The 15,203-nt window shown below is 43.1% G+C and overlaps 1 protein-coding gene across 7 annotated transcripts in view; it reads right to left on the bottom strand.

The window, feature by feature from the left end:
• Nucleotides 1-15,203, bottom strand: part of utrn (utrophin) — a 185,651-nt gene that overhangs the window by 42,181 nt on the left and 128,267 nt on the right. For all 7 annotated transcript variants that reach the window (XM_037085455.1, XM_037085454.1, XM_037085459.1 and 4 more), the window contains 4 exons: nucleotides 7,656-7,717; nucleotides 5,145-5,219; nucleotides 1,586-1,787; nucleotides 828-913 (listed from right to left, as the gene is read on the bottom strand). In XM_037085455.1, coding sequence (XP_036941350.1) covers nucleotides 828-913; nucleotides 1,586-1,787; nucleotides 5,145-5,219; nucleotides 7,656-7,717 — 425 coding nt within the window. The remainder of the gene's footprint in view (nucleotides 1-827; nucleotides 914-1,585; nucleotides 1,788-5,144; nucleotides 5,220-7,655; nucleotides 7,718-15,203) is intronic.

The raw sequence follows: 15,203 nt of genomic DNA, 5'->3' as shown, positions 1-15,203 counted from the left end.
GCACCAGTAATGATGCGTGTTGTGACCCCATTCCAAAACACACCTCATGTGTCACCTGACTGATTGACACCCACGTCCTCCCACTTTCTGCGACAAGATTACATTTGACGTGCGCAAGTGTCACATAAAGAGTGTCAAATGGCAGCATGCCTGGTTAGGTGAGTGTGTGCGTGTGTGTATGCGTGTGTGTAGCTATATGCATGGGACAGACAGCCAATGAGACTCTAAAAGAGTAAAGGAGGAAGGACGCAATCAGGCATGCTTGATACCCTTCTCAGGCTAATAGAAACTGCCAGTGGAACGAATAGGCTCAGGGACGCCATGGCAAGAAAAAAGGGAAGAGAAAGAGGAAGAGGGGAAGGAGGATGGGGGGGAGCAGAAGGGAAGCAAGAGTAAGTAAGATAGGAGGGAAGACAAAGTGACACTGCTGGATGGATGAACAATGGTGTGAGCGGTGACAGCGGAGGAAGATAGACAGAGAGAGATAAAGTGGCAGAAACAAAGAGCAGGAAGCCAAAATGACAGTCTCCTCCCAGTGCAGCAGGCCTATATTCACACTCCCTAATCCTCAAAAATAAATCAGAAAAGAAAATTAAATAAAGAACAGGGGAAACGCAGAGGAGGTCTCTCATCCAATTAGACGACCCGTTCTCCAGCTCCTCTGTCTCTCCTCCTTTCTTTCTGTGGGTTTGATTAATACGGCTGGGACTACAGCCATGCTGGAGCAGTATGGCACGGACTCTCGCAGACCGGCCCGTACAATGGCGGCAAGAGGGCTGGTGTGTAAGTGTGCGTCAGAAGCTTTTTAACTGCTCGCTGGCACTCACATTTGTATTTCTCCTCCAGGTGTCCCTTGCAGAGTGAGAGCAAACCGATCTTCATGGACAGGACGCGGATCTTTCCACTGCGACCCCTGCGAGGACCACACACACACACACACACACACATCAGACAGTGGCAATGAGTCAGTTGTTGTGGGTGTATGTTTGTGTATAAACAGATTGTTTGCGTGTTTACTTTGGTTCAGATCTGAATTATATGCAGCAGCAGTGACAGAAAATCATTATGTGCTTGGAAAGAGAAGAATCTTCAACTGTGTGCATGTGCGTGTGTGTGTGTGTTTTAGTATGTGCTGCTGCTTCTTTCACTGCGGAAAATAGCTGGTTATGGTAATGCATTTTCTGTGTAACCACAAACAATGTTTAGACCAGTAACCATGTTGGTTTACAGAATGCAAACGTGTTGTTTAGGGCTGGTACAGAGTGTATTTGAACATGTCTGGTGTCAGACAAAGGCAGCATGCAACAGCCATTTGCATGCCAACTGGTGCATATAGGCTGTTGACAGTAAAAGCATACAAGTGTGTGAATATGTACAACATTATCATTATGCGCAGACGACACCAATGAAGAAGGATTAAATATGCAAGAGTGAAGTGATGAGATGCATCAGTTCTGCCACTTTCATCCAATCTGATCGAAGACAGTTTTGGCACATGAAGAGGCAAATATAACGATTCTGTGACAAATCCAGAAAACAAAGAAGTCGAATTCATAATCCTCCACCAAACAGATGGCATACATACGTGTCGTAAACGTTGAGCAGCCAGTTGAGACACATGTCAACGCAGAGCGGCACGTTGACCAGGTCCTTGTGCTCCTGCTCCAGGCCGTCGTAGATGGACGTCAGGCAGTTGATGACGTCGGGAACGGTCATCAGCTGATTGTTGTTGGTGAGCTTGTGCTGCTCGAAGGTGTTCTGGGCCACGCTGAGGTCCAGCAGGTCCACTGCAGATGAGACGTAAGGAGAGGGGGAGACAGAGGGGGAAGTTGGCAGGATGAGAAGAAAATAGAGGACAGAGCGGGAGAGAAACAATGAGGAGACGGAAACAAGGAGGATTGGGAGAAATAAGTGAAAAGGGAGGACAGCAGGGGAAAGTTAATAAGGACAGTGAGTAGGAAAGAGAAAAGTTTACAGAGAAATCACATAAGGGGTGACAAGGGATGAAAAGTAGAAGAGGAGCAAGTCAGACAAATAAGTAACCTTTCAGACTTGTTAACTGGGCTTTCAGCACTGACTCAGATTTTTCTAAAAATGCCGGCAAATCATTAGAGGACAAGGAAACTAAAATGGCACAGACTATTCATGGAGGAACTTCAAAACTGCAGACTCGACTGATATTTTGTCCAAAATAGTTCAAAACAACTAAGTTCGAGGATCTGCTGGGAGAGCAGAAAGAGAACAGATGGATCATTGTGTTGAAATATTAATATGAGACAGGAATCTGAACAGCAAAAAGACAAATGAGCAATGTAAAAGGGTCACACAGAGAGAAATCTAGTTCCCTCTAATCTAATTTACTGGCTCTGTCTTCAATGGCAAAGCAGAAAAAGGAATCCTGTATTTACATCAGTGTTTCATTTATACTCTTATTGTCTTTGATACTGTATTTCCCTCTTATGAGCTATCACTATAAGCTGAGTAAACACAGAGGCAAAACAAAGTAACTGAAATGTAGATAAAATACACTTTTAGCAGATGTCAGGCAGTAAATATACACACAAACATCATACAATCCGTCAGAAATGATCACACATTTCGCTAGTCCGAAAATCAGCTTCAGAAAATGTCTGCAAGAATCACTGCATCCCAAATTTATACTCCATACTGATTGTGCACAACTGAATAGTATGCACACTAAATACAGTCATTTTTTTAGTTTGCTGTTGAGTGACACCATTCTCCCACAATGCATCACTGTGCGGCTGCTCATACCGGAAAACATTTAGGGTGTTGGTAAATCAGCTCCACAGAGTCTACTAACTTTCACACTGATTGTTCTTACTGAGCCAAACACCACTGTCATAGCAGTCTACTTAATATGAGGCAGAACCTAGAATCCAGTTAGCTTAGCTTAGCACAAAGAGTGGAAACAGAGGGGAAATGGCTAGCCTGGCTCTGTCAAAAGGTAATGAGCTTATTTACAAAAAATTGTGGAACTATTCCTTTAGGTGAGTGGGGTTTTTTTTTTTTCCCTTGCAGTGAATGTACTTCTAAGACAACTCATGGATAGAATTAGTACCCACCATGCATTTGGGATGCCATATTCGTACATGAATTTACAGACCTATTAAGTGCAAGCACACATAATTATGGGACTCTTAATTACTGCTTTATTCAAAGTCCACTGAAGAGGTCAAGAGAGGTAGTTAATCCTGTCTCTGCTCAGAATGAGTAGACGCTGCAAGGTGGTACAACAAATAAACAGCGTGTTGTTTGCTACATGTGGTTGATCAGAATGAAGGCTGTTACAGTTATGGCTACGACCAACTGTTATTATTTATTAGCAATTCATCTGCCAACTGAAATGCTCATCACATTTTCCCAGAGCAAAATCATTTTCAATGGGAGTGCATGGGGCACTTTTACGACAGCATCATACTTTTAAAACAGTAAGACGGCTCGACACAACATGAAACTTTGCTTGTAGTATCACCAGGGTTACTACACATGGGCACGAGCATTGAGAACATTGTTTGTGTACACAGAGTTTACTGAAAAGAATGTTTTTGAACAACTCACGTCACCAGTTGTTTTTTCCGGTTGTCACCATCTTGCCAGTTGAGAAGTGTCGATTTCCGAAAAAAAAATGTCTTAAGAGTGGCGCTTTCATCGTTAATATGCTTTTACATGAAAGTTTGACTTTGCAGTCACAAAAAAAGCCAAGCTCGCATTTTGGCGAGAGTTTCACTTTAAGTCTCCTCATTTGCCCTGTCGTTCACTCTTCGACAGCCCCTCCGCAGCTTCCTTGCCTTTAGTTGCCCCCTGCTCCCCAGACAGCACTAATTACTGGGGTGTATCCATGTGGTGCGGGCACAACGGGGCATCCATGCTGCCAGACGGCAAAACTTTACTTCTCCAGAGCTTTCTCACTACGCGCACAGTCAGATATAAAGCTGAGAGGCTGAAGCACATTAGTGGGATGCCACGCAAGCTCATTTGTGCTTCTCCAGCCCCCTGGCGCAGACTTAACCCAATTAGCCATTTTATAGTATCCCTGTCATGTGTGTTGGGACACACATACACACATTTACAAACATTCATACAGGCACACACAGGTCTCGAAGCACAGATTTCACATGAATCCAGGCTAATAACTAATAACTACTGATCCTTCTCCTTCTGTGTTTGTGTGTATGTGTATGTGTATGTGTGTGTGCTAGCATGCATGTGTGTGTTCTGTGCTGCGACTGTTCTAATCTAATGGGTGAAATTGAATTGCAGTGCCCCAAGTCGAAATCACTCAGACTAATGCATTCCCGTCACAAACACACGCATGCGATCAGAGAGCCAATATGAGATAGCAAACTAAAACGCCTGAATCATTCAAACTCATTAACAACCAACAAACACAATAACACACTTTGGTACCCGCGAGTATTCAGGTGCGCAGGCCTCAGCTGCACACGCACACGAGGCATTTGTTTCATGCGTGCACACAGAGCGAACCTCCTACGAACAGCAGGATGTAAATGAGCGGCGTGGTCTCGCAGCGTGTGCCGCTATAATAATGTCAACAGCTGGATAACAGTTACCATTTGTCACCAGTACTACTGCACTGTGCCGAGCTGAGTCATTTGCCGCCACGCTGGTTTAAAGATCATGATGGGGGAGGCTGCACCATGCACCTGCAGCGTGTGGAGATGGGGTGGTTGATAGCCACCTGAGACTGTGGGTGATAGCCGCCTTTATCAAAGCCTCCATTTCAAACAAGCAAACAGCGGTGTTGAGAAAAAATTTTGAAAAAAAAAAAAATAATAAAAATCCCACCTGTGCACACCAAATGTTGCTTTGCTCAACAGGCTCAACATAAGCACCAGCTGCGAATGTGCCTGGACAAAACCATCCACCTGCCACACATATACTTGACAAGGTGTGTAATTCGAAAGCCAAAATATCCTGGCTCCCGCGCCGGTCTGCCACAGCGTCAGGCAAAGCTTCAAATTATTACTGCATCTCCTCACTGCACCCAGACTTCAAAGAAGCAGACCAGGAATGTAGGTATTAAGGTGTGTATGATGTGAGGCGTGTGTGTGTGTGTGTGTGTGTGTGTGTGTGTGTGTGTGTGTGTGTGTGTTACTCACAGCAAAGTGCTTTCTGTAGTCTGCGGATCTTCATGGCTGTTCGGTATGCTGAGAATCTCACATTGTTCAGGTCCGCTACAGGCAGGGATAGAGACAGAGGAGATGAAAGTTAGACAGACAAAAAGAAAACGGAGGCAGAAAATCAGAAAACAAAGTGCAACAGAAATCTGCCCACCGGGCAACATTAGCAGGACCCTTGTCTTCAATCAAAGTCGGCTATTGTGTTAGTTATCGTCTACAGAGCTGACTAAGGGGAGGGGTGGCTAATGTGGACAGTGTAATTAGGTTAGTGAGTTCCGTCTCGGTGGAGGTCGCCGCTATTTGTTGAGCTGGCGACCTACAGCAAATGCTCCCTAGGTTTCACAGCTTATTACTTATCCGACTGCTCATTAAAGAAATAATGAAAAATACTGTCATACTGGCCCCCCACAGGGACGGAGACAGCATATGGATATTAGGGAGCAGGAGAGAGAGTGGAAAGTTTAGGGCACAATTTCAAAGTTAACTGTCATGTTAACTTCAAGAAAAAAAGGCCATAATTGTGACCAATGCATGAGAGTGCTTGAAACCTGTAGTATTTGCGGATGTACCTGCAATAAAAAATGTGACTCTTGCACCATTTATTATCTGTGTCTAAGTGGCCCCAAGCACTTCAAAAGATGAGTACACAGCCATGAAACATGCTGTACTGAACTGATCAAAGGTGCAATTTGTCAAATATGGCCAGGATTCGAAGGCAGCTCCAAAAACACAGAACCACAGAAACTAACAACGGCTGCTCTTTGATAGCTATTCCTTGACTGTGGCTAGCTACCATTAGCTGATTATCTTATGGCTCAGTTAGCCATGGAGCAAGTGGCCCAGATTTTGTCTGTAGTCTGGAACTGAAACATGCTGTACTGAACTGATCAAAGGTGCAATTTGTCAAATATGGCCAGGATTCGAAGGCAGCTCCAAAAACACAGAACCACAGAAACTAACAACGGCTGCTCTTTGATAGCTATTCCTTGACTGTGGCTAGCTACCATTAGCTGATTATCTTATGGCTCAGTTAGCCATGGAGCAAGTGGCCCAGATTTTGTCTGTAGTCTGGATCACAGGGGGAGTCACTACAGGCACTGAGGCACAGCTCAACATGGTTTGGCAGCCTGAGAGTGAGCATGGCTGAACATCAAACTGGGACTCAACGCAGCCTCAAGACTGACGAAGGTCAGTCGGAAGATAGGGTATATAGTACAGAGGTGATTTACAGCAGCTCTGATAAAGACTATGACTTTGGGGACAACAACATACAGCAGGTGGGGATGAGAGAGCTGTGAAACAAGAGAAAAGCATGAAAGAGTCGGACATGGGAAGCTGGTGAAAACTGCAGGTAGAGCCAGAATATGTTCTAACTCAGTGGATTGAGCATTTATTTCGACCAAACAGCAACTTATTGTGGAAAAACAATCAAAGACAGTTTTGCAAATAAACTTGTTACACTTTTGTGTCTTCACACTGTGTTGATGACGTTTGTACATTTTTTGAATGTTTATAACTAAAATCTGGCTATATCTTGCAAATCGTCACTCTTAAGTCTCACTTCAACTAAATTAGATCATTGTTTTATGACTTACCTTCCGCGATATCTGGCCATGTTTTCAGTTTATTCGCCCAAGTTCTTAAAAGTCTATCTCTGAAATGCTTGCTTCCTTCCTCATACAGTTTTTATTATTGTTTCTCACAGAGTCACACAAAAGTTTTACAGCAACATCTCTTTTCAGAATCAGCAGCACCCATTACTCAGAGTGACACACAGAACACACTGTGAAAAGTTTTCATTAAACTTTTTAGACAGAAATGCTCTAAAACGAAAAACAGAGACAGAAACATGGCTTCCAGACAGAAATATTGCTCACCTCCATTGTTATGGGGTGGAGGAGGAAATCACATGTACAGTATCTTAAAACTTTGGCAAATAAAACTGAGCAATCAGCATGGCCTTAATGCCAGTTAATGATACCAGAGAGAACATGTTTTCTGTAAGGTTGCACTTTACATTACATCTCTGTAACAATATGGTAATAGTGGGGAAATAGTCTGATAATCAAGGGGTAATAAGTTATACGATAATGCCAAAATAATAACCAAGTATTAGCCTGGTAATAACAATGGGTATATCTGGGTAATATTGGAAAGAAATTAATGCAACTTGTTAGGAAGGGGTCCCACAGCGAAACCATTATGTAATATCATAGTCATATTGACCTTGTTTTTACTAGGTAAATTCATGATATTAATTATTAACTGTTTATTTTAAAGGCATCACCTTGTTATCACCGGGACGTTATGTAAATTGCTACCTTTTGTACATGATAAAATAGAGTCCTTAGCAAGGAGACCAACAAAGAAAATCCATGCTTTCATGGCTTAAAGACAGCGCGATTGTGTGTATGCGTGCATGCATGTGTGTGCGCGCGTGTGTGCGCGCGTGTGTGCGCGCGCGCGGGCGCATGTGTGTGTGTTTCTAACCTAGTGACTGGTAGAGTTCTGTCATCTTTGGATGGTCCCAGCAGGTGGTCTGTGAATGGTGACTGAAAAACACAACAACAGAGCAGAACCATTAAGACTGAGAAACACACATAAAAACAACAACTTACAAACAGAACAGGAGCCACTTACATCAAATCACAGACATACAGATACAAAAAAAGGCTCTCAAGGCTCATAACAAAAGAAAGAAGAAAAAAAACCCCACAATGACAGGCAATAGTGCTTTGAAAGCTACACACAAAATAGCACAGGTACACATAAGAACCTGGTAAAAAAAGGAATACACACTTTTGCCTAGAAGCTACCATCACTGTTATCATCATCATTTGACATGTGCAAACATTTTATGGCTTTATAAACCGTTATCCTGTGCGAATTGGGGACAGAGGCTACAGATTCCTCCACAAATCACGAATCCCACACAGCACCTTCGATTGAAACAGCACACACACACACACACACACACACACACACACACACACACACACACACACACACAGTGAATCCCTGTCATCACCACAGGATCTGCCTTTCACAACACCATGGAACATAAATATAAGGGGACCAAGTCTCAAGTCCCTGTTTACATTTCTTGCCTCAGACAGAAACCTCATAAATACACACACACAGACACACACACAAACACACGCACACACAACTGAAAAATCTACACTACAGAAATAAATAAAATAAGACCTGTGTGGAAACTGATCAAACGTCGTAGGCTTCACACACAGGACAGCAAAGACTCCGACTTTTTCTCAAGCTGCGTCTGCCAATCACTGCATCTATTTGAGCTGCGCTGGTCCTGATGTGCCTGTGTGCGTGTGCGTCACGGCGGCACCTGACTCTCACAAGCCACACTCAGATCTGTCTGGAAACTTTGAGAAGATTTCTGGAAGGCAGCTTTTTGAAATGAAAGTCTCTGAATGCAGAGGCTCCCTTGTGGTTTTGTGCAATGGCTCGCTCTCTGCTGTCAGGCGGCAGGAGGTAAAGTCGAGCACTGCCGACAGTGAAGCGAGGTGGCCGAGTGGACGACAGGAGCCATCCTCTTACGCAGATGTTCATCGCTATTCAAGAGCTGTGCAGACCAGCGACCCCTCTCGCACATGCACAGGCAATGCTAATGCCCGGACCTCCCTGTGCTGAGGACGGCCTCCTGTTTTATTTAGACAGACTACAAAGAGATTCTTGAATTGACAAAAGGGTTTAAAATTAATGCAAGTCGGGGGATTTGCTGATATTTGCTGTTCACAAACAGACAAGTGGGAGGAAGAATATGGGCTATCAAGGCCACAATTCTCTAGCGGTTGTCGTCATAAAATATTTTTTAGTCAGTGAAATGTGGAGGAGTACAGGAGATACAAGACAGAGCTAGTACAATGATGGGACACAATCAACTCACACGAAAAATGTTAGTTTTGTATTTATGCACACTCACACTCACACACACACACACAGACACACACATACACACACAAACGCCAGGCAGCATTTCCATCAACACAAAGATTAGGAAGCTTGTGCTTATATCCACAGCTCATGAATGCCATAATGGGGACGACTGAGTTGTCAGGTCTAACTGTCCTCAACGTCTTCCCTTCAACACATTCCCTTTGTAATGCCTAAGCAATCTTGCTTGTTGTCCTGTAGGAGGAAAAAAAAGAGACAAGAAAGAAGCAAACTGGCAACGCATTTACGTCGAAGCTGCTACAGTTTAGATAACGCAGCCAGAAACGTTCACAGGCGAGAGGAGAGGCATCAGAGAATATTAAAGATTTTTTGGCAGACATTTGAAACATTCTTAGAGATGGATACAGAAGTAAGAATCTTCAGTGAACCAAATAGGATCAGAATTTATTTAAACACATTCACTACTCACAATCCCTGATCAAAACTTTGATACTTTTTCTCAATTTTGAAATGCTATGTGTATACTTTGTTTTATCTATGTGCACAGAAGATTTCTCTGTCATGGTCATCTATTCTATACCATTCATGTCTGCAATCAGGGTAAACAGGCAAACTGTAACCATGGTAACAACAGTCTGACATGGCTACACAAACTCAGTCCAGTAGTCTACATTACTCTATTAGTTTGTTCACGTGGGTTGGGTCAGCAAACAATTAAGAGGACATTTAAGACCAAGACTGGCAGGATTTGACTCAGAGGCAGATCGTGGACACCTTCAAGATTGAATCGAATCTAAAATGGTCAGCTTGCCCACCCCTATATAATAAATATCTACATTGCTCTATCTATCTATTTTTTCTGTCACAACGCAAAAGAAACAAGGGACATGTGGTGCACAAAGAAGTTAGATGACTTGTCATATTTGTATTCTGTCTCCAGCTTTTTAAATGGAACAATTTGCTACTTTTCTCTGTTTGATATGACTGTAAATCAAATGATTTTAGTGTTTTGGACTGTTTATCAGACACAACACACTATGAGGAGAGAAACATTTAAATGAAAATTGGTATAAAATAAAACAAAACAAAACAAATCCATTAATTTCAGGCACGGACATGAAACCACATCCATGCTGTATCTGACCAGATGACTGACCGTGAGCTTTTTTCTGCTTTTCTTGGGCTATCTGTGAGCGAGAGAGTTTGGGCATGAAGCCTCTTGGATCTTGTGCAGCGCATGTGGCATTTTTCCTTCAAAAACATCATTAAATGGCAGCTCAGAGTAAGCAACAACAAATCAAATGGGGTCAGGCAAGCAGATGATGCAGCAGGCAGAGGGAGGATGGAATTTATGTTGCCACCAGGGTACTGTGAGGTTGGAAAATAACCTTCTACAAGATGTTTTTTGTGAGATTTCTTTTCGGTGAGTGTTGAGTGGAGACCACCGGGATAACAATTAGGCTTATCAAAAATAATAGCAATTTTCTTTGATGTTTTCCAACAGGGGGTTAAAGTGGTCATGCAAATCACTCTTGCTTCTACGCTCCATAATTATCCAGAACCACAATTTACCACTATCACCATCTATCTCTGTCTTTCTGTCTGTCCTACAGAAGGACAGTAGAGATCAGGGGGCGTCAATAACAGATTTCCTCTGGGATACGCCCACCTGCCCCATGGTCAAGGATGGACAACAGGGCTAGGGCTGGATGTATCCCATCAGACCGTTGGCTGCAGATCAGCAGACACTTTGCTGCTGGGAGTTTGTCACTGTCACACACTGAGGGAGCGTCCTGAATAATCATGAGTGCAAAGATGAATGATCACTTGTGTATGTGGGCCTTAAAAGAGACAGAATTAGTCAAATATTTGGGCGGGAAAGAAAAAGATTTCAGGGAGATTTTTTTTTTTTTTTCCCAGAGACGGCAACCTGACAGACTTATCACGAAGTGTCTCTGACAGGTGATAAGTGCCTGCATTCACCGTCTGACATCTTCTGTCTCTCTCTAGCTTTCACCTCGCCTCCTCTGCCTCTTCTTCGATCTTACTTTAACCCACTGACTCCCGAAGTTGTCAGTGTTCTGCTTTGGAAAACAATTTGAGACAGCTTTGGATTCTTCCGAGAACTTCAACGACTTGGAAGCCTTTGGAAGTGGATGCATTAAATCCACTCGTGCGTATAAAGCCTGTCTGCTCTGTTAGGGACAACCAACACCGCAAAATGTTTCCTGACAAAGACACAGACAGACAGTACATCCAGAAAAGCCTTGGAATGTCGAGGAGCCTTTTCTCTAATCTTTGCAGAGATGCAGTCGTGCTATATTTCCTCTCAGACAGCCTACAAGACATGTGAGCCCACCCCAGAAGTCCCAGAATGGGTGAAATGAGACGCCATATGAGGTTACCAGCATGAGGCAGCAGACGCAGAACTTGTGTGAAGACATTTGATTTTTCCCCCAATATGTCGTTTGAACTCGTCACCACAGGGGGTGGACAAGGCGAGGTTTTAATCAGGGGCCCTTTCACAGCTCTGAGAAAAGTGGCAAGAGGAGATGGAAGAGGAGAAGAGGAGAAGAGGAGAAGAGGAGAAGAGGAGGGGTTCGGGGAAATGAATGTGTCAAAGGCTGACGACGGTGTCCCCAGGATGTCACGGCACTGAAGGCAACCTGTGATTAGTCCTGGAGATGGATTCGGAGTTTGGTTTTCAAGCGGCAGATTAAGTGTTTATGTACGAGTGTGCCCTGAATGTATATTTGTGTGAGGTAGGATCGGAGAGGGCAGTGCACACAAGGCTGTCTTCATTTAAAAATGAAAGAAAAGCCAAACACTTTTTTGACAGTTTTTTGCATACTGTAAGCTATCCAAGCCCATGTTTTGTTGTTTTCACAGAGGCTTGTGTAAGCTGTGCTTAATGCCCCTGTCTAGCATTTAGTTATTTAAGAACTACTTAACCGTTATTTTGGAAAATAACGCTTATAGCAGCTTTATTTAGACAAAGTATGAAGGAAGCGATTGCAGCTCTTACACATCTTCCAGCTGAAACTTCTCTCAGTATGTAATGCTGTAATGTAACAAGTTATCCAGTGATGGCAGTAATCTTTAAATGTAAAAAAAGTTTAATGTGACCAAACATGGCTGAGGATAAAGCTGAAGGGGGATTGATTGTTTGTTTCCCATTTCTGAAAAGGACAATTTAGGGTTCATGCGAAGGCAGCCAATGAGAATGAAAACGCTGCTCGAGCCAACCTAGAGGCATCGACGGAACATATGGTAATGTCCTCGCAATGGGTCTGTGTGTGTTTGGTCGGTTTGAGCTCGGTTCCAATTGGAGTTCAGATGCATCTTTGGGCGTGTGGAGGCATTTACTTGCCAGTGTTTGGGATGTGCATCGCTATCTGTTTGTCCAAAAAGCGCAAGTGTGTGCTTCGCTTTTTTTGCGCAAATGCCCATGTGCCCATGCGATTTGTTTGTGCAAGTGGGCGGATGCAGGTTCATTGGCTGGGCACATCTGTGATCACAGGCTGTTGTTGACTCTGAAGTTATAAGCCTGTCCTCAGAGTCTTTTGCCTGTGTCTGGCTTTCATCTCTGATCTCCCTCTAGTGCCAGGCTGCAGGCCCTAAACACAGCGCAGGTGTCCCCCTCCCCTCCCCTCCCCTCTCTCATTGTCTAAATCCTATTTTTCCCCATCGCTCTGTGTCTTTATCGTCCGTCTGAAAAAGATTTATCTTGTCCTCCTTCTAAATTAAATTTTCAATATGATTCAATAAAGTGAATCAACCGTTTTGACTTGCCGGTTTTTATGTTGCATCCAAACTTTTTTTGGAGTTTAACCTATCACTGAGACAAGACTACACCTGTAAATCTCTGTATGTGAAGCTTTTACTGCCAGTTGTTCTGTGGACAATGGCACAAGGGGAATATTCAAAAAATGGCTAACCGAGGCGGTGGCATTTCAGCTCAGGGCACAAGGCGATTTAAGGGTTCAGCCATAACAAATTACACCCCTTTTATCATCCTAAATCACAAAGTCAGGCAGTAACAATGCCCCAACACAAACGAGAGACAGACCCAAAGAAAAGCAGGGCTGACAAATGATAGCTGAAACTGCTACCCGAGGATTTTTTCCAACCATCAGCCAAAAAATAAGGCTGAATTCATGTTTGGTTAGTCAGCAGTTCACTGACACACTTTGACATGATTTCTGGATAATGAGGTTCTTCAAACTTACAGAAATGACACTTCCCCCGACAGCAGAGAAAGCTGTCCTGTTTGCTACCAGCAGAGATCTCCTCTCTGCCTGTTCAAATAGAAAAAACCTGTTGTTTGGCCTGAAATTAGAATGGGTAGCAAGACGTCAAGCTAAAGTTGTTACAGTCACGATTAGAACAATGTGGGAAGCTGTCCTGGGACTCAGTCAGGTATTATCTATTCAAAAGGAAGTGCTAATGTTGAGCTGAATGAGAAATGCGCAGGTGAAACAGCTTGAATTTTAATATACACGGAGGAGCAAATCGGCAGGAAGAAGCTTCTAATTGGGAGTAAAATAAACGATGTACGTGTACAGACTGTACATGGAACCGTGGCTCCCTGACCGTTCGTGGGAGATGTATGAGGGAGGTCACTAGAGGTCAGAGCTTTAATGTGAGGAGGATGTGAGGCATTACATTCCCTGCAGGAAAATGTTTGAGATAATGAGCGATTTCACAGCCAACTATAGCCTGACATCAAAAACATCATATCAAGTCCATATGCACCATACTGCTCACTTTGGTCCTTCATTGAGGACGAGATAGCCGCTGGAAATCTGCATAACCATCCATTTTTCGTGCACAGATATCCGTTCAAGTCGTCAAACATCACAATGGTTAGACTGGAGGGTATATTACAGCTTGGTCTGACTGCATTAACCTGCGAGACCTGGATGACTCATGAGACATATTCAAGAAGAAAGTCTTTTGCGGAATTTTACGAACTTTCTCCAGTTACTACCCCCACAGTAGACTGGATCTCAGTTCTAGAATGGTGGTTTTTCGACCTGAGGATAAAGGAATCGAAAGAGCAAAAATTAAATAACTGGGGATTCTCCTCTATTTGTGCTGTTGGGATAACTCCCATCCTGCTGTTGGCCTCTTTACTTTTAAACCTGATAATCAAACCTTTGGATAAACACCCCACTTTTTTGACCAAACAATGTATTGAATTTTTAATACATTTTTCCCTCTCTCTTCCTGTAATCAACGTGATTGCTCATTCTTGTTGTTGTTATTTTCATTGAAATAAGCTTTTGTTTTTGTTAGCAGCCACGACAGTATCCCTTGCAAGATACAGTCATGAAGCTTTTTAGGTGAGCAGCTCACCTTAAAGTGAAGGGTGAGTTCATCAATGGGTGCCGTTTGAATGAAGAAAGTGGTGGGACAGAATGTAGAGCAGAGGCTACAGGCTACACCTTTGGCACAAATTTGTTTGAATTGCAGGGCCACAGGTCGGATTCGAACCAAATATGTGTTTTAAGATTCAGATCACTGTAACCCAGTTCCAGTCATTTTTGTCCACTCCAGTGTGCTCACCTTGTCTGTCTCTCTGTCTTTCAAGTTTCTGTGTCTGTGCCTGAACATATTTGACTGGGACTGCTTCACAGCCGTACTGTGTACTTATTTCATAATGCAGTAATGAACACTGAGTAATTGTGGCTCTTAAAGTCATTATGTTGACAGGCGTCACAGCTGGTGTGATCCCATTGCAATATCATCCCTTGGTTTTAGTTATCGTGATTATCATTGCTATCCCTGCTACAATATCTTCCTTCCATTACTGGCATGATTATTTTATTCCAACTGATGACTATTAAAACTGCAGGAGACGGTACTGTTGCTTGGTGGTGATAGTTTTGTGTGTCATATGTCTGATTGTCATGTCATGTCCATGTCTTTAAACAAAATTATTTTGAAAAAGACTGTGTAGTTTGACTGCTTCAGGCCTCTTGAAATTAGTCAAATTAAAACAGTCGGAGAGAGGATAATAACTCTTCATCTCAAGTGCTCTCATAAAATACTCAACAACTTGTACCGTGACTTTGGATTAATGAGTCACAAATCGGAAATAAAGGAGATGAA

Source organism: Acanthopagrus latus, chromosome 22, assembly GCF_904848185.1.
Source record: "Acanthopagrus latus isolate v.2019 chromosome 22, fAcaLat1.1, whole genome shotgun sequence".
Taxonomy (NCBI): domain Eukaryota; kingdom Metazoa; phylum Chordata; class Actinopteri; order Spariformes; family Sparidae; genus Acanthopagrus; species Acanthopagrus latus.
This window is presented reverse-complemented; position numbering and strand designations above follow the sequence as displayed.